Here is a 22853-nt window from a genome sequence, read left to right as displayed (position 1 = left end):
CTGGCTGCCCCTGGATCCCTGGAAGTGTCCAAGGCCAGGCTGGACACTGGGGCTGGGAGCAATGGAAGGGGTCTCTGCCTATGGCAGGGGTGGATTGGATTAGCTTTAAAGTCACTTCCCAACCAAGCCATGCTGTGATTCCTGGATAACGTCAGAGCACCCTCTGACAGCAACGCCTGGGCAGGGCAGGTCTCTAGGTATAAGCCCAGGATGAATTACCGTACACCTGTTTTATTTTACGCACTACTGACTCTCGGTGCCCATTGAACGCTGCTCTGAGCCGTACGCATGGCTCGGCCCTCCCCAACATGGCGGCATGGCAAAGACTACATCTCCCATCGGGCCCCGCTCGCCCCGCCGTGCCAACGGCGAGCCAATGGGACGCGGCGGAAGTCGAATATAGCACCGCCCCCGGGGCCCGCTCCTTCCTTTCCGCCGGGCCGCGGCTCATCATGGCGGTGCAGATCTCCAAGAAGCGCAAGGTGAGCGCGGCCGCACGGCTCCTCCGCGGCCGCGGGGCGCTGCCGCACCGCCCGCGGCGGCCTCAGCGGCCGGCAGGACGGGGCCACGGCGGGCGGCGGCGGCGGACGGGGGAGGATGGCGGCGGATGTTGCGCGGGGCCCGGCGGGGAACATGGCGGCGGGATGGAGCGGGCGCTTCCCCGCGGCCGCGCGTGGAGGTGCGGAGCGGCGCTGGGGGCTGGGAATTGCGGGGTTTCCTTTTGCTTTCCCCTGGGAAGGGTTTGCGGCTGGTGGCTGTCCCGCTCTGTGGGCCGGGAGGGCACGGGGCGCTGCCTGTCCTGGGGAGCGAGGGAGGTTCGGGCTGTCAGGAGTCCCAGCAGCAGGGAAAGGGATGGGACCCCGCTAATTATTTCCCATAAATTGCTCCCGAATTGCAGCAGAGAGCCGTGATCCCAGCGTGAGCAGTGGCTGTGGGTCAGGCCGTGGCTGGAGTGGATTATTCCTGAGAAATTCAGGGAAGGGGTTTCCATTTTTCCCCACTACTGCACCCAGAGTTGGGCAGTGCACGGTGCTGGTCAAGTCAAGGTTGTGGGTTCAGTCCCTGGGCTTTCCATGTAAAAGTTGGACTAGGTGTTCCTTGTGGGTCTTTTCCAACTGAGAGTATTCTGTGATTTCTTTCACAGGAGGAGAAAGTTGTCAGGAGAGACTGTCAGGCTGCAGGAGGAATTAGGGTGAATTGCACTCAGGTTCAGAATGTGACAAGATATTGTCTTTGTCGATTTGTGTTTTAGTTTGTCGCTGATGGCATCTTCAAAGCGGAGCTGAATGAGTTCCTGACTCGGGAGCTGGCTGAGGATGGATACTCCGGAGTGGAGGTCCGGGTCACTCCGACCAGGACTGAGATTATCATCCTTGCCACCAGGTAACTCAGCCTTCCTGAGCTGGGATGCTCTGAAAGCTCTTTGGGATGGCTCCAGTCTCACTCCTGGGGACACTTTTCTCATTTGTCCTGTGCTTATTTTCCCGCAGAACTCAGAATGTCCTGGGAGAGAAGGGACGCCGGATCCGGGAGCTGACGGCTGTGGTGCAGAAGAGGTTTGGATTCCCTGAGGGAAGCGTGGAGGTAAAACGGCCTCAGGAACTGGGTGGTTCAGATGGATTTGTGGTGGCAGCTGAAAGGTGGTTTCAAGGATAAGTTGGGCCTTCTGTTACTTGGCCTCAGAAATGCTCCTGCACTGAAATACAAAATAAATTACAAAGAAACTGCTCTGCTGCAGAAGGATCTTTGAGAAACAGAAGGTAAAGTGACACAGCAGTTATTTTTGATCCTTAATGTTAGGGGTGTTTTCCCAGGGGAAGATTGGACTAGGGTCCACGCAACCCAAAGGATTCTGTAGTTCTGTGAAATCTGCTCCTGTTGTTTGTTCCTTGCTCTGAGACAAATCAGGGAGGGAGGGGGAATGTGTGTGCTGGGATGGTGTTCATTTATTCCAGCTTGGCCAGTGCTGCTGGATCATATTAGACAAGGAAGGGAGTGTAGGATAAAGCTGCTGCCTGTAAATGTGGAAGGATTAACTGGACTGAATGTAGGGAGGAGAGTAAAATGAAACTCCTGTGTTCTGCTGAAGTAAAAGTTACGTTTACTGTGAGGCTGGTGAGGAAGTGCCACAGGGTGCCCAGTGAGGCTGTGGCTATCCCTGGAATTGTTCAAGGCCAGCTTGGAACAACCTGGTCGAGTGGGAAGTGTCTCTGCCCATGGCAGGGGTGGAACTGGATGAGCCTTCCAAGCTGTGAGCCTTGCATGCTGTGGTTGTGTGATGGACTTGGAAAAGAGCCCTGTTGTGATGTACCTCTCTGCCCTGCAGCTCTACGCTGAGAAGGTGGCCACGAGAGGTCTGTGTGCCATCGCCCAGGCCGAGTCCCTGCGCTACAAGCTCCTGGGAGGGCTGGCTGTGCGCAGGTGAGTACAGCAGCCTGCCCATGGGGAAGGTGTGGGACTCCAGCACCATGCCCTAAAAACAGCTCCTCTGCAGTTTGAGGATTTAACCTGGTACTGCTGCACTGAAACTTCTGTTCAGTCAACAGTTACTTCTGGAGTGTTCAGTCTGGTTGCAGTTTGTGGGGCATAAGGCTGCATGTGTTGCTTTGGGAATAAGTGTGTGGAGGAGTAAGGCAAACAGCATTTCAGGCCTTGTGGCTGTGCTGTGGCTCAGGTGGCAGTGGTCCTGCTCTCACATCCCCTCAGTGATGAGACGATGACGAGTCAGAAGCGGGTGGCTCTGGTGGCAGTACCTCCACGGTGTCACGTTCTGTGGTGCTGCGTGAGGTCCTCCAGCAGCAGCCTCCTGTCACCAGTGAATGACCTAGAGGCATTTGTCTGAGAAGGGATGGGAGCTGCACTGCTGACATGTGAAACTGAGGTTGGAATCGTGGTAGAATTCCTCTGGAAGCCCTGTGGGTCTGGCAGAGCGGGCTCATGGCTTGGCTGTTCTCCCTGCAGAGCCTGCTACGGTGTCCTCCGCTTCATCATGGAGAGCGGGGCCAAGGGCTGTGAGGTCGTTGTGTCCGGCAAACTCCGAGGTCAGCGGGCCAAATCCATGAAGTTTGTGGATGGCTTGATGATCCACAGTGGGGACCCAGTGAACTACTATGTGGACACAGCCGTGCGTCACGTCCTACTCCGGCAGGGTGAGTGCCTGGCGTGCAGATCCCTTTGCAGCTTTGTCAGGTTCCTTCTCTAGAGTTGCAGAGACAAAAAAATCTCAGCTCCTGGCATCCCCTTCCTGCAGGTTGGAGATTTCCCGATGGCACGACTGGCATCCTTGGGTTGAAACTTACATGGTTTTTGATGCGCTTCTGATCTCACAGAGTAGTTTAGTTGTGCTGCTGTGGAGGGTTCAGGCTCTGAAAACCCTGTTTTCCTGGGCTTTTGCAACTGAACTCGCTGTGGGATTTGAACATTACATCTAAAGCAGAAGTCATTTGGGAATGGAAAGCCAAGGGGCCTTCAGCAACTAGTGTGGTTCTACCAGGTTATCCACTTCTCTGCTGATAGGGTTTGAATGTTTCCAGTTGGGAGTGTGGTTGTAGATTCTCCAGACACTCATTTGTGTCCTGGGACCTCTGAGGCTGGTGATAATTTCCAGATGAAGTACCTGTTGCCTGGCTTTAGGCACCCTTGGATTCTGGTTTTCCTGGCTCCTCAGGATGGGCAGAGAGAACAGGGATGCTACAAGTGTTAGATGGTCTTCCCAGCTAAACCTGCTTCCACTTGTTCTCCCTTCTGGTGAAACACAAATGATTTGTGTTGTCATAACTGACTTGGGGTTAATGAGTTGCAGAACTCCTGGTGTGGGGGTACCAACCCAGCCAGAGCTGTTCTCCACCTTCCCTTCGGTGATGATACGATGACGAGTCAGAAGGGACATCCTCGTGTCACTGCAGCCTGCTCTGTGCCACGTTCTGTGGTGCAGTGCTAAAGCTGCCTTGGCCAGGATGTCCTGCTCATTGGATGATTTAGAGGCATTTGTCTGAGAAGGGATGTAAAAAAAAAAATTGGAATTTACTAGAAAAATGAGCTGAGGAAGAGAACAGAGTCTAAAACCAGGTTTAGAATGAGTTGAGGATAGAACTGCAATCAGCCAAGGCAGTGAGTTTAATAACTTTCGCTATCCAACTTTTAAGTTGCCTGAATTTACAACACTGATAAAAAGTCACAGTAATTAGATTTTAGGCTGTAGCAGGTGAGTGCTACAGTGTTGTCAGCAGATCTTCAGTGTAGAGAGAGATATTTTGTAACATTGGTGCTCATCCCTATGAACTTGATTTATTTTGTGTCTCCCTTGTCCTGTCACTCTGCAGGAGTACTGGGAATCAAAGTAAAGATTATGTTGCCTTGGGACCCCAGTGGAAAGATTGGCCCCAAAAAGCCTCTGCCAGACCACGTCAGCATCGTGGAACCCAAAGAAGAGATTTTGCCCACCACCCCCATTTCAGAGCAGAAAGGTGGCAAACCAGAACAGCCAGCCATGCCTCAGCCAGTGCCCACTGCCTGAGGGGTAAGTGCCTGGGAGCAGTGGGAGGCAGATGTGCTGAGGATCCATGTAAAAAGGTTTCAGGCCACCAAAAACACAGAGCTGGGATTTTGGGAAGACAAGCCTCCTGTATTGTGGACCAGGGCTGGGTTTGAGCATTGCACAGGGTGAATGGCACAGGGTTCAAGGCATGTGTCAGAGCAGCTCAGAACACTCCTCTGGAGATGATGGATCTGTCCACATGCCTTGTTCCATGTTGTGTTATACAGCATGGATTTGGAGATCTTGGGTTATTACAGTTGGAGTAACTTGGGTTGGGTGCCTTGGATGTGTTGATGCTGTACCAGTGTGCGGCTGTCTGCACAGAGAATATATTCCTCATATATCCATCCTGTCCTGCCCCAGGATCCAGTTTGGGATAGTCTTAGAAGCTACGTGAGAACAATTTGTAGGCTGCTTTTGTAAGGAAGTCTTACCAAGGAGTCTGGCAAGATCTGGCTCAGTGGGAAAAGGGAGGATCACTGGCCAAGAAGCAGGAAATGAGAAATGCGGTTTAATTGGCAAGCTTGGTTTGATCTTTCTTTGGGATAGGATGATGGTTATGGAAAGCAGTTTGTCCCCAGCTCACTGAGTGTTTTGTTTCTCGTTGTAGGGTTTGTAACATCTGCAACCAGAAGCTTGTCTGTCCTGAAAACATCTCTTAATAAAATCACAAAAGGCAGTGTTTGTGAAGGTGCTTTTTCTTTTTTCTTTTTTCTTTTTTATTTTTAATTTTATTTTTATTTTCTCAAGATGTACTTCAGGAAGGCCTTGCTCCCACCTCTGGTGTGGAAGGAATTCTGTTGCTGTGTTCCCCTTCTGGAGTGAACTTCACCAGCTCCTGATCCAAACCAAGTGGGAATAAAGCACTGATGCCTGTGACAGATAGAGCTGGAGCAGCAATCCCGTGTTTAGAGGGTCATGAGTAACACATACTCCATGGAGTACTGGTGGCTGTTCCTTACATCCCAGTCCCTTATCCAGTGCTTCCAGAAGAGGGAGCTTTTTTGGCAGTATCCAGGCCAGTGCAGCTTCTGTTAGGGTCAGGTAACTTTGGGTGTGGATTTGTGGGGTCAGAGCAAAAGTGACACTCAGGATGTCAAATCTTCTGTCTTAACCTGTGAGGTGGGAGTAGCTGGTGGAAGTCAGGTGCAGGAATGGGAAGATACAGGTACATCATAGGAGATCATGTATGTGCAGGATCAAGGATTTAAGATTTTGAGGAATTCAAAGCCTGTTTGTGGAATGCAAGCTTTGCTGTTTAGGAATAGCTTTCACATTCACATTTCCGTTTTTAGGAGGTTGCTCTGCAGGAACTAGGCTGGCAGCTTAGGAACGGGAATTTCAAACTGGTCTGTCTAGGCAGCCTTGGCCTTGCTGTTCCCAGCTCCTCTGGCACACCTGGGATTTTGGCTGAGTTTCAGAAGCAAGATGTGCCTTCTTAAAGACAGAGATTTCAGGTTTCTGTGTGCACCATTCAATGCAAAGATTTAAATGGTTAATATAAATACTAGACTAATGCCAACGCTATTTTTTTATATGAATTTGAATGTGGAAATAATCTGAAAATATAAAAGATGACAACTCAGTTCTGTCAGATCATAGGGGCAGGAAATGTGTGAAAGTGGGGAGATCTGAAGCAATAAAAGTCACCCAGTTTTGCATGTTGTCTCTAAATTCCTAAATATACTGTGTGGTAGATGGTGATGGTTGGAAATGTCTCCTGCTGCCTCCCAGGGAGGGATGGATTTCTGGGAGATAGTTCCACTTCTTCCTGATTAAAAGCTCTCCAACCTTGTCCATTACCCTGTTAAATTCACAGTGCTGATCACTGGTAGAGTCAAGAGCTCTGCAAATAATGGGGAAGAGAAGGCTCCAGGCAGAGCTCAGAGTCCCTTCCAGTGCCCAAAGGGGCTCCAGGAGAGCTGGAGAGGGACTGGGGACAAGGGGTGGAGGGACAGGACAAAGGGAATGGCTTCCCACGGCTGGAGGGCAGGGCTGGATGGGATATTGGGAAGGAATTGTTCCCTGTGAGGGTGGTGAGGCTGTGGCTGCAAGTGTGAGCTGAACATCTTTTCCATGTGTGTTGGTTGGAGTTACCACCACCCTGAGCTGTTAAAGCTCCAAAAGAGGAGAGAGCTCATTCAGTTCCATGTGTCTTTTGGATGCTTCTCTTGGAGAGAAGCCTTAGAAGATGAGGTGGGGGTAGGATGAACTTAGGAACTCTGGAAAGCTTAGTTTCAGTATTGCTACCCCAGGTTGGTGTGTTCCTGCTCTAGTTGGTGCTGCAGGTGGCTTCTGTAACTCCAATTTAAAGAAAATTAGGAAGCACGTGGTGCTTTTCCAGTGTGGGAGGAGCTCCAAACTGGATGTGTGTGCTTGTTCAGTCCCAGGGAAAAGGGGACGTGTCTGTACCTTTAATTTTGCTCATGAGTGAGTGACAGAAGGTTCATCCCTTTCCAGGAGTGGGAGAAAATGGATGAGCAGAATCTGTTAGTGGTGGATTTTCCACCTGGGAAAGGTATCTTTAGCCTGCAGATTTTTCCGCTATTTCTCCAGTGGATCCCAGCTGGAGGAGCTTTGGCTTGGACAGTCAGGAAGCCTGATCCCTGTGACTGACAGCTCTTTTTATTCTGCTAAATGGCCCAGCAGGACAGGGCTGTTGGTCCTTTACCTGTGGAGCATTTAAGGTGTTGGATATTTGCAGTTTCAGGAGAAAACAACAAAGGGAAAAGCTGCTAAGAGCGTTCCTTCTCACGATTGATGTGCATTGAGTAATTTTTGTCCATAGTTGCCACTTTAGGGTGTTTTAGATTTAAGGATTGAAAGGAACCTCCCTAAGTTTATTTTGCTCTACAAGGGATTCCAGCTTCCAGGGATTCATTGAAAAAAGTTTTATTGCAAAATTACACAACTGTCACTGTGTGGTACAAGAACAAACAATAAAAGCCATCAGACACCTGCATCCACATGATGCAAATTATTCACAATATCCCACAGTGTGTTCTTGCCTTGCCCACCCCTTCCACCCCAGCCTCCAGAACGTTCTGCGTGTGGGTTCAGTGCACTGCATCACCGAGAAGTGTCCCATGTTTGGGGACATTCCTGGCATTGCCTCCCACCTCCCAGCACCTGGGACTATGCAGTACTGGGCTTCTATGGCAGCAGGGAAAATTGGCAGGGAGATAAAGCAAAGCCATTTAGGTGCTCCATGCTGGTTTCAGAGAACTGGCAATTCCATTGGGATGCGTGGATTTTCCTCATTTCTGTAATCTCAGTGTTTGCCTTGTGGTGTCTCTCAGTGCGTGGCAAATGCTGTAGTGCTCCTGGGAGATAACATCAGCTCCTTTAAATAGTACTGACCTGATGATATCCCTTGAAGTGAAGTTAGGAATAGCCTGGATGAGGCTGTGAAACCTGCTAATTATCAGACATAAATATAACTATAAATACCTTTGCTTTTCAGGGTCCCCTTATCCAGGTCAGCAGACAGGGAGCTGAAGTACCATGGAGCTTCAGCAGAGCATAATTAGGAAGTCAGGTAATGGCAGCTTTAAAGCTTTGTGTTTAAATAAGCAAGAAAGTGGAGGTGAACCTGATCCCACCTCCCTGTGAGAAGCCAGTTAGGAGTGCCTTGGGTCAGCTCCACAGGGAACCAGGTGTGGGAGAACCCTGGCAGTGGGAATGGAGTCTTTCCCAGCCCTACAGGCTGATGCAGAGCACTTCCAAGAGAATGAGTTCTCTGCCTGGTACAACTGCCTGTTTAATTACAGGTGATGCCCCCTCAGTGATCCCAAGGGGTCAAGTGTTGAAGGAATCTAAGGTTACTCTTTCTAGAAACCCAAGCTGTGCTTTGGGCTCTCCCTGACATCCCAAAGCTTCCTTAGTTCTCCGTCAAGTGTTGACTTTGATGCTCTCCCTAAGGAGCTCTTGTGGTCAAAGCATCGAGCGCAGAGCACAGGGTTAGGCAAGACAGAAGAGCACAATGCCATACAATCTCCATTCTCCTGTGCTGCCTCCTGCTCTGCTCCAGGGCCCTGCAGGGGCTGGAGTGCACAACTGGCCCTTGGAGCTCTGTTACACACCTCTGGAGAGAGAAGAGAGAAGCAGGGAACAGCTCTAGAGCAGTGTCAAAGGGCACCCAAGCAGGAGAAAAGCGGCAGCGCTAAGCGTGCAGTGGGATGGAAGCATTTGGGATGGGAGAGTGGTGCCTTGGCAGGGCTGGTGGAGCAGCAAGGAACTGAGCAGGAGGCTTAACCAGTGCAGGGAGGAACTCGGCTTCAAGGTGGCCACCTCAGCTGACTCCTGGTGACCCTCTGGTGCCAGGCTCCCCTGCTCCTCTCTGGAGGTGGGTTTGTGCAATCTGGATTTTGGGGTGAGGTAAAGTGTATGCTGGTTTCTCCCCACAATGCACCCTGGTCTGAATAGCACCCATGGTTTGAGAAGGATACAAAATAGTGTTTCCCATTTGTCAAAATGCCCCCCTAAAAACACACACAAACCAAAGCTCTGGGAAAAAACAACCCAACCAAAACAAACCCAACTACAACTCATCACGCATCTTGTCACCTTTGGGCCTCACGAGCCTGCCGATGAAGAGGATAGAATTGGTTTTAGTGTCCTTGATCATGAAGATGAAGGGGTGGTCAGCATAGAAGAGTTTGGGGTTCCTCATCTCCTCTCGGCCATAGATGTCGGCATCATAGGGGTTCCCTTCCGTGTCCCATTCCAGAGCCGCGGCATGGAACACATTGGACAGGTAAAGGTCTTTCTTGCCGGAGATCTTGGACAAGTCAGCCTTGGTTTTGTCAATGGCTTCTGTCAGGCCCAGACCACCTAAGTGTTTCTAGGAGGAGATAAGAGGTCAGCAACCCTCCTGGAGATGACACAGTGCAAGAGGGAAGAGGGGCAGCAGGCATGGATAACCCACCATGCCACTGTCTTTCCCCCCATCCCAAAGAACTGTAAGGCCCAACTGTTTAAGGACCTCCTTTACCTGAAGGTCGTGGCTGACTTCCAGGACGACTTTTGGCAGCGAGATGGCCACTGATCTCTTCTTCATCTTGCCAGTCCATGTCTTGAGCTGCTCCTTGTTCAGCAGTTTCTCCACTCTCTCCAGAGGTTCCACGTGGTTTGGCATGATGAAGATCATGCTGGAGAGCTTGTGGGCCAGTGGCATCTCTACCACCTGGAGCTTCTCTGCCTCATCATCGTAGTAATTGTAGAGACCTTGAAACCAGAAGCAGGGAGCAGTGAGGTGTGGAGCAGAGGCAAAGTGAATTCAACCTGGACTTTCCCTGACTAGGAAGGGAAGAGAGTCTGGACACCCTTTTGGGAAGTGGCCCAGCATTTTTGGAGTTGGCTGTGTATCTCCTTTGGATAATGAGCCAGGATTTGTTCCCAACAGCCAAGCAGCTCCTAGTAAATGTGGATTTTGTCTGCTCACAGGGACACTGAATCAGTAAAACAAACACTCCCCTGCTTTGTTCTCTCTCATGAGGCAAAACAATCTTGGAAGCAGCTGGTGGAAATCTGGGTAATGGAGAGCAATGATCCAGCTGGTCTTGGTGTGGACCAGGGGGTTTCCCACTCACCTGTGCGGTGCATCATGGGCACACCCACGGTGTAGGAACGGGTCACCATGAAGCCACGGTTGTCCACCATCTTATGATGGAACTTCTCATCCCAGTGAGCTACAGGAGAGAGAGGAACACAGCTCGTAAGAAAAGAGAATGGGTGGTAAGTGCATGCACAGTTCCCAACCACTGACAAAGAGCTGGCTCCAGTGGACCTAGGATTTGTCCACGTTCCCTTGGCCCCTCACAACCCAAACCATTCCATGATTCTGTGTGTTGGCTCTGGGGAGGTTTTGGGTCACTTGTACCAAGAACTGAAGGTAGAACTTACGCTTGAAGAACATGGCATTGACGATGAGGGCCCCATCAGTTTTCTCCACATCTTTGGTGACCTCCGGGAGTTTCCCATCCGTGGTCTGCGCTGCCCACTCGTTGATGGACTTGAGGGCGCTCCTCTTGTCTCGGAAGTTGATCTTGGAGTGCTCATAGTTGTAGTGCTTCTTGCTGTTCTTCACGAAGTCCTCGGCGAAGGTGATGGAGGCAGGGCCGTAGAGGCGGTTGCCGATCTTCCAGGTGACGTTGCGGGCCGTGCTGTTGCTGACCTCGCTGAGGAGCTCAGACAGCCCGCTGTGCACGTAGTCATCATTCAGCTTGTCCGCGCTCAGCACCGCCTTGGCCTGCGAGGCCGTCGTGGCCTTGCCCCCGAGGGACACGAGCCCCAGGGACGAGGCCACGACCACGGGGGACAGCAGGATGTTCTCCATGTCCTTGTCTTTGGCCATGGCGTGGTAGAGGTTGAAGGCCAGCGTGGTGCTGCGCTCGGCCAGCGTGGTGGCCTTGTCGCTCAGCTTCCTGTCCTCCGAGGGCACGGCCGCAGCGAGGCCCAGGAGGGCCAGCCCCATGACAATCCACATGGCTTCAGCAGCACCCAACACCTCCCAGGACCTGCTAGGCAAGAAAATTCACCATCAGCGTGAGCCAAAGCCTTCCTGGAGCATCCAGAGATCCCAGGGTCTCTTCCAGAGAAACACACTCCTTGCTCCAGTGACAGTGACCTTGCCCCAACACTTCATGGGGGTGCAGCCATCCCAAGTCCACCCTGAGAAACAATCTTCAGGAGTGCAGGCTGCATGCTGGCAAGCAGGGCCTGTGCATTTGGAATTAAAACTTCGTTCCTAAGCAGTTTCCCAATATTAATGTACAGTGGATGGTTTAAGGAAGGGTCAGGGAATGTAAGCAACAGGTATTTCTGATGTGAACTACGGCAAGGGGGAGTGGCTTTAAAGTGAAAGAAGACAGGTTTAGATTGGACATTAGTAAGAAGTTCTTCCCTGTGAGGGTGGTGACAGGTTTCCCAGAGAAGCTGTGGCTGCCCCTGGATCCCTGGAAGTGTCCAAGGCCAGGTTGGATGGGGCTTGGAGCAGCCTGGTATAAGGGAACGTGTTTCTGCTGCCCATGGCAAGTGGGGGAAAAGGTAGTCTTTAAGGTCCCTCCCAACCCAACTGCTCCATGATTCTGTCCCCAGAGCAGAAGAAACCTCTGCCCTGATCAGGAAAAGCTGAAAAACTTTTGTGCTGCCCTTTGATCTAAGGGCTGTTGCAGGCACTGCATGGCAAGGACCGTCCTCTCTGGGGACCCTGGCCTGGGCCCCAAATCCTCAGATTCCTTGGCACTAGATGGAGCACGTGAGCTTCCACCAAGCAAAGCCAGAGGCGGCCCGGAGAAGATCCTGCACTGTCTGATCAGCTCTGTTCAGCTTTGGTTTGCCTGTCCAGCTCCGGTACGTGTGCAGTCCTGAGTGCCTGGAAACCCTTTGGGGCTCATCCCACCTGGCCCCACACCTCCCCTCCCTCCTGCCTTCACTCAGCAAACCTTCCTGCAGGAGCTGGCCTTAAATTCCCCTTCCAGCCTTTGGGGGACTTTTTTCTCCACATCACTACCCTGCAGTCCTGTTCCTTGGTGGTCCTCTCCTCCCACCCTGCTCCTGCCCAGCCTCAGGGGCTGTCCCTGGCTTGGGGAGGCAGGGAAAGGCTGCAGCAGGGTTAAAGTATCCCGAGCAGGAAGCGAAGGGCCCGCTGGGATTACACATGGAAGGAAACACGCAGCACGTAGCCCCGGGCGAAGCGAGTGCGCAGTTCCACCAGGCACCCTTCGCCAGAGCAGGATTTACGTAGCCTCGGAGAGGGAGGCGATTACAGCCTAAAATCCTTTATGGGAGCAAGGCTTCTGTTAAAGGGAAGAGCCATCCTGAATGCCTCAAGAGCAAAGATTTGTGCAACAAGCTCAAAACTGCCCTCGACGCTCTAGAGTGCAGCCAGGGTGACAAACGTTGGAAGTCTGAGGAGGTTCCTCCTGGTTTTCTATTTATACCGTTTATTTCTAAGGATACCTTGAAACTGTTTCATAGTGAGGTCAACGTTTGCCTTTTTCTTTCTGAAAGAAAACAGATACATGGAGTAGTTCTCTTGTGAGCAGGGGGTGGCCTGCACTGCTTCATCCTCAGCTTAAAAAAACGTTCATTACTTCAGGGCCAGGAGACAGATTTGGGCTCTGCTGAGTCACACAGCCCGAGATGTAGACATTTTGCCCATTCTTGGATTATGGCAGCGATTATGGGTGAATTCAGAACCCGTGGTGAAAATGGAGGGAATGTGGGAAATGCACAGCCAGCAACATCCTCTCCTGTGCTCCCACAGCGAGGGGACGCCCAGTGCCAGCGTGGCATTCCTCAGCCTTCCCTGGGGCTGCCGGGACCCTCTTTCCTGGCGGCATGTGATTCCCTCCGAGGGCTGTGTTTCTCCCAGGAGCAGGACAGAGCTGCAGGGCACAGGACTGCAGGCAAAAGGCCATTTCCGTGTCACCAGAGGGATGTGACACTTGGTTAAGGCAGCAGAAGGAGGGTCGGGCCGTGCTGTAGCAGGAGGCTGCAGGGAGAGCTCTCATTCCTGCGCTGGGATGGTGCCCAGGGTCCTGCAGGCTCCCCGGCTGCTCCGGCCAGAGCAGGGCTGCAGGATTTCACTCACACCAAGCTAAAGCTTCCCTTATCCCCCTCTTCTTTTTCGTCATTCTCTGAAAGCTTTTCCCGCAGCTTCACTGGGATCACCTCTTGCAAACTGGAGGCGACTGGGGGATTTTTTAATGCCTTTCCTCAAAATCCCAGAGCCAGCTCGTGGGACAGTCTGTACCCCTATCCCACATTTCCACACACCCCATTGCAGCCTACCCCCTCCCCCCACACCTCTTTCTCCCATGCCGTAACCCTCCCCCGATTTTTTTTTTGCCCAGCCAGGAGGCTGCAGGACCCCGAAATCCCCCCCTCACCCCGCTGCAATCTCAGCTCAGTCTCTACCTTGCCAACCCCGGGTCCCCCCCTTACCTGCGGGGTCGGGACACGGCTTTGCTCGGCTCCCTGTGCACCTCCCGGTCCTGCGGAGGGGGTATATAAGGGGCCGGGGAGAAACTTCTGGAAACTTGGGAAAACCCTCTCAAAAATGCTTGGGAGGGAGAGGAAGGGGAGGATCCGTCCCGGCTCTCTCCCTGCCCGCCGCCAATGGCAGGGAATGCCGGCCCCGCGCCGCCGGAGGGGGGTCGGGAGGGATGGGGGATGCGCGCTCGCTCCTCCTGCCCTGCCTGTCCCCAGGCTGTCCCCTGCCTGAGCCCAGCCAGGCCTCCAGCAGGAACGTGGGGAACTATTCCCTGCCCAAACTGTGCTTTTGCCTTCTTACAGGGGCCCATCTTATTTTGGTCCTTTCCCTGCCCCTGGCATCTCCTGCAGCTGGATGGTTGTTGGCACCAAAGGCAGGTAGTGATGTATTTTATTTTTTTCTTTCTGGACTGTCACCCTCCATATGAAGTCAGGGGTGGTGCAAAGGGCTTCAGCCACGACTGGAGCAGTCACAGGCAGCCAATGTTTAACACCTGCCCCATCCTGAAATGTGAATCTGAAATGTGCCCTGATTGGTGACCCCCAAGAGAGAAGAGAAGGCTCCAAGGAGAGCTCAGAGCCCCTTCCAGTGCCTAAAGAGGCTCCAGGAAACCTGGAAAGGGAGTTGGGACAAGGACTGGAGGGAGAGGACACCGGGAATAACTTCCCACTGCCAGAGAGCAGGGCTGGATGGGATATTGGGAAGCACTCTTGGCTGGGAGGGTGGGGGAGCCCTGGCACAGGGTGCCCAGAGCAGCTGTGCCATGGAGAGGTTTCTACTGAGTCACAAGTGTTGAAGCTCAGATTCAATCCTGCCATGTTTTGGGACAGCACAGGATTGTTTTCATGGCAATCTGGGATGTAGGGATATTTGAGGTACCACCCCCCTCATGGATGGTTACATCAGCAGAAGGATGCTTCATCCTTGTGTTCTTTAACTGATGTCTATGTCTCCCTTTTAATCATACTGGCATTTAATTTTTCTCCCTAATTTTGGCTCTGCCAGGTTTTTATGCTTCACTCTGAAGACAGGAGTCTCAGCAGGTCTCAGCCTCCTGTTGCTGTACTAGCAAACAGCATCTGATTTTTCCTTCTGGCTTTGAAAATCCTGTGTGTTGTCTTGGAAGCATCTTTCTTTGGAATCACCATTGCATTCCCCTTCATCCTCCACCTATTCTAGAAGGTAGCATCAAAAAGTGACATTTTTCTTCCATCTGACCTGTTCAGATAGTGCCACGTGACTAGATACTTCTCATCTCAAACAAGAGGAGATCTTTGAGCCCTCCCTGTAAAAACTGTTTCCATCAGCTGCAACGAACCTGGTGCTCTGTGATATTTAGAGATCTGGACTCTTCATGAAGGGATTCAGTGGGAAAAATAGCTTTGGAATACCTTAAGCAAGAGATTTTGGTACACTAGTGTCTTTTGGTACAGTTAGCTTTGCTTTATGTCTGCATAAATGATCAACAGCAGGGTCCCAGAGTTTTTATTGCACAATTTTGGCTTTATTAAAAATGAATTTGCTGATATCAAACCATCAGTACCGAAGTAAATGTTACTGGTCTGTACCAGCAACATGCTAGCTGAGAAATGAGAAATGCTCCTTTAAACCTCTACCATCAGCTGCTTTTCTCTGCCAAATTCTGAATTGCTCCACCTTCAAACCCTGCTCTGTAATTACTTCCTATGTAGGATTTTTTCACCTTCCAAGTGAAATCTAAAATAAACTCTTAAACTTTTAATCTTGATTTCTTTAACTGTCTCGCAGCACCAAAGTCTTTTGGGGGCATTCTGGAGGCTCTGTGCTTCAGTCTTTTGAAATGGCTTTGCCTCAAGAACATGAATTTGGAGTAGAATGAAAATAGTTGAGTTTGAGGGCTGGCAGCCCAGCATAAAGATATTTTAGATTTTTGCTTATTTTTAAGTGTATATTTCAACCTATTCCCAACACAACCTGGTAAGAGCCCCTGCAGAATTTTGGGATGTGAATATGCAGGAAAGGAGTCAGTTCTACCAAAATGTCAGCAAACAGCTTCAACTTGACAGTGAACAGTTTTGTCCAGGGCCAAAGCTGTGGAAATCAGGCTGATCTGCATTGCTGGGGAGGATTCTTGCTGCTCTCCAGTGATTTCCAAGCGGATCCGGCTATGAAAAGGCGCTCCCAGCCCCCACAGTGCCACGTAGGAGCTCCTCCAGCGGTGGGATGGGGCTGGGAAGGGGGAGCCAAACTGGGAGTTGCCTTCTTCCGTCTCCCCTGCTCATGTAATGAGCGGTTCCAGCTGCCAGAGGGACACATCCACTCCTCCAGCCCAGCTCCTCCCCTCCAAACCGCACTTGCGCGGGGCAGAACTCGAGTTTCCTTTGTCTGGAGTTATTTCCAGCATGGGTTGACCTTGTGGGTTTAGGGCAGTGCAGAGGCACTGAGCCTTAAATTAAAATCCACCCAAAGGTTTTGTGATGTGGATGTGATCCTACAGCCCCCACAGCAAAGCAGAGGGAGATTTCCAGGCTGGTTTTGCAGTGCTTGGAAACGGGTGTGGAGGAGCTGCTGGGATGGAGAGCAGTGAAATCCGACGGTACCAGGAGTTCAGTTCTGTGGGAAACAGTCCATGGCCAGCCATGAAACATCCAGACTGGTGCTGTCCTGGTTGTTGGGCTTCTTGTTTCAAGCAGTGTGACTAATCCCCTTGATTATCTATTGAAGGAGTGGTTTATTTCTACGAAAGCAGACACTGTGTGTTCTTTGGACAGTACTTTTTAAAATATAAACTCCAGCAGCTTTGCATTCTCACCTTACAGTGACCCAGGAGACTCATCCTGTTTTCCTGTGCTGAAGACAGTCTGTCATCTGTGCTGCTGTGAGGCAGTGCTGGTGCAGGATCTCTGCTTTTCAGGATCATGGCTGAGGAGGGCGGGGATGCTGGAGCCAGCACTGAGGAGCCTTAAAATCACCCCATGATCAGGGACACCTTCCACTGTCCCACTTTGCTCCAAGCCCCATCCAACCTGGCCTTGGGCATTTCCATGGATCCAGGGGCAGCTACAGCTTCTCTGGGCACCCTGTGCCAGGGTGTCACCACTCACACAGGGAACAATCATCTTCCAATATCCCCTCTAACCCTGCCCCCTGGCAGTGGAAAGCCATTCCCCCTTGTCCTGTCACTTTCTGCCCTTATAAAAAAAAATATCTCTCCCTCTTTTTCAGGAGTTCCCTTTAGGCAGTGGAAGGGGCTCTGAGCTCTCCCTGGATCTCTCTCTGCTCTAGAGCTAGTCAGGACTTGCTCCTCCAGCTCCTCACATGCAAAGATTTGGGGGGAATTCTGCTTCTTGGCTCAGCTCAAGGACAAGTTTGGGTTCAGCACTTTAATTTCCTCCCTGCACACCCTCCTTTGGCAGTGGAGCTCATTCATGTAGCCCCAGGCAGCGTGGAGCCGTGGCTTTGCTGGCAGCAGTGCCCTGCACTGGAGTGGGATCCCAGCCCTTCTCCCTCTCTCTGGCTCTCAGCCATGCCCAGCTCTGGCCTGGCTGGAGCTGGGAGGGCCCAGCTTTGTGTGAGCAGACAGCACACAAAGGATGGCAGTGGAGCTGAAAGGCTGCATCCTGTGGATCCGTGCCCTGGCCTGTCTGGAGTGCAGCAGTGAGAGCCAAACTCCTGTGCCAGCCTGCTGTGCCCAGAGCTGGCCCTGCCAGCTCCAGGCTTTCGGGGAGCTCACTGGGTTTACATGTCCTAAAGGGGCAAATTTGTGGATCCTCTGCAAAGCACTGATCTCCGTTTGCTTCCTCAGCAGGTTGTGGTGGAGGAGGAAGAGGAAAAGACCTGATTGTTGTGGAGCAGATTCCCCATAAATGGCATCATCCAGGTATGTCATGGTGCACAAACCAGGGAGGACAAGCTACAGAGGCTGCAGCTGCAGCTTTCCCACAGGGCACAACAGAGAGAGATTCCCTTGGTCCCAGTTTGTAATCCCTGTTTAATACTCCCAGAGAAAAGTTCAAAATCCACAGGGTTTCCTGCCAATACAGCGAGGCAGGGGGGTGGAATTCCTCTGGTGCTTTGGGGTGGAAAGAATGACATCTGTGTGGCCTCAGCAGAGGGCCAGCACGGGTGTTGGTAGGTTGGATTGCAAGCCCCTGCATCCCACACCTTCCTGGGAGCTGGGCTATGGCAGGAGAAGATGGAATCCTTGTGGATGTGGCAGCAGGGATTTGCAATCCCTTGGGAGGACCCACAGGGCTGTGGGGTCCTGACCTGTTCCTACACTGATCCAGGAGGGCTGGTCTGGGGTTGTGGTGAGCCAAGGGGACTCCAGGATGCCCTTTCCAGGCTAATGTTTGGACTCTGTGGTCCTAGTGGACTTTTCTAACCTTAAACTCTGTGTTTCTAAGATGAACACTGGTGATGTGCACTCCTTACCCTCTCCTTTCTGCCTCATAGTGACTGGGACTGGCTGGATCCTCCCAAAAAGCAGCCAAAAGGAAAAACCAAGTGCTTGGTTTGTCAGCCACATCAGCCCCATGGGCACAGGGGCCATCTTAAGGACAGGATGTGAGAGCACCAGGGCTTTGAGATGCTGCAACATCAGTTTCCTCACTGGAAACAGCAGCAAAGAATGTCCAATTCCAGGTTTCACCCTTTATTACAAAATACAAGCAGAGAAGGCCCAGGTGCTCGATCTGCTCTGCACAGAGTGGAACTGTGGTGGGGCACCTCTCGTGTTAAAAGGTGTAGTGAGCTCTCCCCCGTCTCTTCCTGGCATTTTCCAGGAGCATATGGGAATGTGAAAGGTCTGAGCTCTGCCTGCCCTTCACATTTGGTGGAAGCTGAGAGGAGGCTCAGCCCCACACGCTCCCCCCTCAGGAAACCGGGATGTAAAAGGAAACCGTTTATTCTGGAGCCAGCTGAGGGAGCAGAACCGCCCCTAAACCCGAGCCTGGCTTGAGGGCTCCTCAGCTGGCCAATCCTCTGCTTCCAGCACAGCACTGCTCAGGGCTGGGAGGCGGGGTGGGCCCAGCCTGTGCTGTGTGTGCAAGTGTGTCACACAACTGCCTGTCTCCCCAGTCCTACTGCTGTCCCTAAAAGTCTTCTCCTTGTTGGGAATCAGGTTTCCAACAAGCCAAGCTCTGAAACTGCTACTGTTGATGGCAGAGGAAGGAGGGGGCTGAGTGCAGGACAGGGCTGGGGCTGCTGGGTTTGCTGCCCTGGGCACTTTGAGGGGTTGGTGCAGCAGTTTGAAGGCAGGAAAGGAGGAGGGGAGGGATGAATCCCAGGAAGGATTCCTGCAGAGGCCCAGCAGGAACAAACATTGTGTGCAATCCTCCTCAGCCAAGTGCTGAGGATATGTAAGCAAAGGGATGCTTAGGAAGGGCCTTGGCATCCTCTTTGTCTATTCTGCTCTTGCAGAGGCAGCAGAAAAGCTGCCCAGGGGGATACAGCAGGAATCACAGACTGGTTTGGGTTGGAAGTAATATTAAGGCACATCCAGTCCTACCTCTGCCATGGGCAGGGACACCTCCCACTATCCCAGCTTGCTCAAAGCCCTGTCCATCCTGACCTTGGATACTTCAGGGATCCAGGGGCAGCTTACAGCTTCTCTGGGCACCCTGTGCCACAGCTTCCCAACCCTCCCAGGGAACAATTCCTTCCCAAGATCTAATCTAAATCTCTGCTTTAGTATAAAACCAGACAGGAAAAGGGGTTTCATGCTTCCCTAGTTTCCAAGGACCATGGTTGCCCCAACCCTGGGGATGTTACACTGATCTGATGGGGGCAAACCAGTTTGTGTTCAGATCTGAGCTGCTGCAGCTTTGCTTGGGATGACAAAATGCAACCACCTGGGAAGCAAATGTCCCTTGCCATAGGTCCAGATTGGGTCAGGGGGCTTAACCTGTAACGTGGCAGTTTAGGATGTGTCTGCAAGAGGCTAGGATGTATTCCAGAATGTATCTCCAAGGCCAGAGACCCTTTGGAAACAAGTGACATCTTCCCTTTGTCCCCACAGGAAACCTCACTTAGCCTGAATACTCCTGCCTGCTTCACATACACCAGCATAAAATTGCAGTGTGCTTTTCCCAGTTACTGTATAGATTCCCCATGAAGATCTGGCAGGGAAGAAGTGGCAGATTTGTTGAAGATGAAGATTCAAGGAGCCCACATGATGCAACCCCACTGCATTCTTGCAGAGCAACGCCTGCTCCTGGGAGCTTCAGAAGGAGCCACTCACATTTTATTCCAGCTTCCACTGGGCTGCATCCACACATTAAAGCCTTCTCCAGGGTCACATCCCTGTCCTGCCACAGCTCCTGGTGTTGCAGAGCCACATTCCTGCCTCAGGGATGTTAATTTTAGAAACAAAACCCACTCTCTGTTTTCCGTTTTCCGTCTCTTGTAATTTGCAGGGAGGAAAGTTGTGGATGGTCCAGTGAACTTTTCCCTGTTTCCCATTTCAGAATGAAACTAGAAGGGCTTTTTCCTGGTCTTGCCAAATGCATTTAGAAACTCACAGGCATGTTTAGTTTTGGGAACAGTCATGCATTTGGCAGTAAGAACAGCAAATATGGATCCTGGAGCAAGGGAAGCTCCGTGGCTGTTGGATGGGATCTGCCAGCTGAATCACACAAGGCAGATCTGACTCATCACATCAGAGCTGCATCTGCAGATGTCCCAGGATTTTATAAAGTTGGCAAGGCTGATTATCCTCTGTAAAAGCTGGGGAGACTGAGGCATGGAAGGTGAGTTTGGGGCGTTATCAGAGACAGGCTGGTTTGTGCTTCTCCACAGGGATGCTGAAGACTTGACAGGGAGTCCCAGAGGCATCTTCTCCCTCTCTGCACAGACAATCTGCTGAGGGCTGGGACCCCAGGATGTGGAGCTGCTCTGTGTGTGATTACCCCAGCTCCAATCTCACCCAGCAGAGATGGATCTCATGGCCAAGGGGCTCTCTGGATTTATAGAGCAGCCTCTGTATCCTTGTCTTTTCTCCCTGCTCCTGGTTACTCTGCTGTAAACGCCAGGCAGGAACAGGCTCTGCTTTGTGTTTTTGTAGCCTGTGGGACCATGATTGATGTCTTTCTCCAATGTGGATGCCCAAACTGTGCTTCCCACAATGGGAAGGGATACAGGAGCTGCCTCTCTCTGCACCTCCAGGGAACACACTGCAAGCTCCTGGCCCAGCACTCAGCACACTGAACATCTCCTGCATGTCCCTGGATCTGACCGGCTATTCCCAACACTGGAGGAGGCATCAGAGCTGCTGAATTTGGCTTTGTACAGAAGGTCTCTTGTTCAGCCTGGGGCAGAGGTGCTTGGGAGAGGTGGGGTGGGAGGTTTAGATGAATGAGCATCATTGTTTCACTCCTGATTCCCTTCAGGAAGGTGCTGGATGTTTCCCAGCTGTGCACAAACAGCTTGGATTCAGTCTTTGAAATAATTTGTACTTCTGGACTCTTGGCTTTGACGTCAAGACCTGAATCCCCCTGGGATCACTCCTGGTTTGGGACCCAGGGGATGCTGTGGTTACAAAGACACATGTGAATCAAAGCCTCTTACAGCTGCCGTCCTCCTCTCCTGCATGGATCTGCCTTAGCCCCATCCAGTTGGGAATTATTTCAAGCTCCTTTGCTGCCTGAACACAGAGAAGCAGCAGCAAAGAACTTAAGGCAGCTCCTGAGTTTTGAACGTTTCAGGATGCAAGTCATGGCTGTAGTTCAGTGAGAAGGAAACACTCAAATCATGAACTTCCAAGGGTTTCTGTTGGATATGGAATACCCAGTTCTGGTTGTTGTAGTTTCCAATGACAAAGCTGTGTGCTGGACATGCAAAATAATGGAGAAAATGCAATTTGTACATTGTGGTGTCTTCATTTTCCAAATTCACCTCCCCAAATTCAGAAATACCTTCAGTGACTGAGATGGTGCTCATCTTGATGAATTAAAAGTTTAACTATGTTTTTCTCCCTAATTCCAGTTAATAGAAAAATTGGAACTGCTGGAGGCAAGTTCATCAAATGTGGGATGCACAATGAATCCACTCTGGGCTCTGTCTCTGATTCACCACGTGACATGAATCTAGCAATTTGCCTCTGCCTGAAGCTTTCCTGACTTCCCTGGTATTTGCAGGAAGGTCCATGGTTACCCTGTGGAAGCAGGTATGAAGTGGGGCAGGGTGGAGGGACACCCAAAAAGCCCTGCAGGAATCTTGGGCACCGCAGGGCTGGTGTAGAGTCAGTGCAAACAAATCCTTGTGTACATGAGAAGTGCTGGGCTCATGGCATCGTGCACTCCAGAGGTCCTTTAGGGCCTCATCACCTGTGTTGACCCATTAGCTGGAAAATCCCAGTACTCTGGCTTCAGCTAAACAGGTAATTGTGTGCCTTGATGCCATCCCTGGGGCAGCAGGACCACTGTCCCTGAGGGTGGGATAGGGTGAGAAACCTCCTCCAGCCTTGCCTGCCACCAGGGTTTCTGTCTCCAGTCCCAGCTCCAATCCCACGCCCTGAATCCTGTGCTGGGAATACACTTCTGGCTCTGTGTGGCTGTGGCCATGAGTTTCCCATGAGTTTCCCATGCTTCAGAAAGTGTCAATAAACACAATAAACAGTACAGCCCCTGCACTGCTGTCCCTGAGCTCCTCAGGTCCCCAGTGCTTAAACACTTGGGAGAATGAGAACATTTAGGATTTCTGGGCTGCAGACGTGTCAGTGTGGAAAAGGCTGCACCAAAGCAGAGATACCAGCGGAAATAGATGGATTTAAAAATAGTGGAGACAGAGAGGGGCTGGCTGGGATTCAGGAGCTACAGAGAGCACACAGATCCAATAAGGGCGCTGCAGGACTCGTTTAGACCCTTCTCCCACCCACACCAGCCCTGGGCACAGCTTCCCCTGCAGAGACTCCCCCGTGGCCCTGGCACTGCTCCCCTTTTGGGCTTCCCCAGGGAGCAGTGCGCAGCCGGGATGCCACCCAGCTCCACGACATCTCCTCCGTGCATCCCCAAACCCAAAGCCACCCCCTGAGCCCCAGGGAATACCGGGAATCTCTCCCCAGGCGGGCAGGGACATTGTGTCCTCTCGCTCTGTGTCCCCGTGTCCGGTCTCGCTGCTCCCCCCGCTGCCCGGCCCCGGCACCATCCCGGGCTGGCTCCAGCCTTCCCCAGACACCAGTCCCGGGAGGAGGAGCAGGAAAGGCTCGTTCTCCACCGCACAGCCTCGGGATGTGCCCCGGCAGTGCGTCCTGGGAGCCCCCCTCTGCCAGGGAGAGGTGTCTCCTCTTCCACTTGCCCTGGGAATGATGCTCTTCCAGGCCAGTCCTCCCTGCTGGAAGGA

General features: G+C 51.9%; 2 protein-coding genes, 1 long non-coding RNA gene and 2 other non-coding genes across 11 annotated transcripts in view; 4 read left to right on the top strand and 1 right to left on the bottom strand.

Moving 5' to 3' along the window:
• The first annotated feature begins 346 nt into the window (after positions 1 to 346).
• On the top strand, positions 347 to 5216 carry RPS3 (ribosomal protein S3). 2 transcript variants are annotated; one of them, XM_072923224.1, is made up of 7 exons: positions 347 to 482; positions 1253 to 1383; positions 1491 to 1584; positions 2327 to 2421; positions 2962 to 3149; positions 4323 to 4519; positions 4901 to 5216. In XM_072923224.1, exons 1-6 carry the CDS (start codon positions 453 to 455, stop codon positions 4514 to 4516), a joined length of 732 nt encoding a protein of 243 aa, XP_072779325.1. In that variant the 5' UTR covers positions 347 to 452; the 3' UTR covers positions 4517 to 4519; positions 4901 to 5216.
• Positions 2701 to 2847, top strand: LOC115497777 (small nucleolar RNA SNORD15). Its single transcript, XR_003963364.4, has one exon. It is a non-coding gene; the product is annotated as a small nucleolar RNA SNORD15 (small nucleolar RNA).
• Positions 3853 to 4000, top strand: LOC115497774 (small nucleolar RNA SNORD15). The gene has a single exon (XR_003963361.3). It is a non-coding gene; the product is annotated as a small nucleolar RNA SNORD15 (small nucleolar RNA).
• A 2197-nt stretch (positions 5217 to 7413) lies between the features above and the next one.
• On the bottom strand, positions 7414 to 13668 carry SERPINH1 (serpin family H member 1). 2 transcript variants are annotated; one of them, XM_002190382.7, is made up of 5 exons: positions 13487 to 13668; positions 10442 to 11055; positions 10129 to 10227; positions 9531 to 9763; positions 7414 to 9380 (listed from the first exon to the last, which is right to left on the bottom strand). In XM_002190382.7, the coding sequence occupies exons 2-5, from the start codon at positions 11022 to 11024 to the stop codon at positions 9078 to 9080; spliced, it is 1218 nt and encodes a 405-aa protein (XP_002190418.5). In that variant the 5' UTR covers positions 11025 to 11055; positions 13487 to 13668; the 3' UTR covers positions 7414 to 9077. The 2 variants fall into 2 exon arrangements, with proteins under 2 accessions (XP_002190418.5, XP_030119906.4); XM_030264046.4 differs by having other exon boundaries at positions 10442 to 11058; positions 13487 to 13659.
• LOC115493573 (uncharacterized) overlaps positions 11156 to 22853 on the top strand; it is a 24336-nt gene continuing 12638 nt past the window's right edge. The window contains exons 1-4 of one of the 5 annotated variants that reach the window (XR_012053889.1): positions 11156 to 11890; positions 13838 to 13912; positions 17323 to 17394; positions 21498 to 21678. This is a non-coding gene — a long non-coding RNA (uncharacterized lncRNA). Of the gene's footprint in view, positions 11891 to 13681; positions 13913 to 17319; positions 17395 to 19533; positions 20264 to 21497; positions 21679 to 22853 lie in introns of those variants that run through there. The other 4 variants (XR_012053886.1, XR_012053890.1, XR_012053887.1 and 1 more) reach the window with 4 other exon arrangements.

Source organism: Taeniopygia guttata, chromosome 1 (assembly GCF_048771995.1).
Source record: "Taeniopygia guttata chromosome 1, bTaeGut7.mat, whole genome shotgun sequence".
Taxonomy (NCBI): Eukaryota; Metazoa; Chordata; class Aves; order Passeriformes; family Estrildidae; genus Taeniopygia; species Taeniopygia guttata.
Note: the sequence above shows the minus strand (reverse complement) of the source record. Positions and strands in the feature narration are given on the sequence as shown.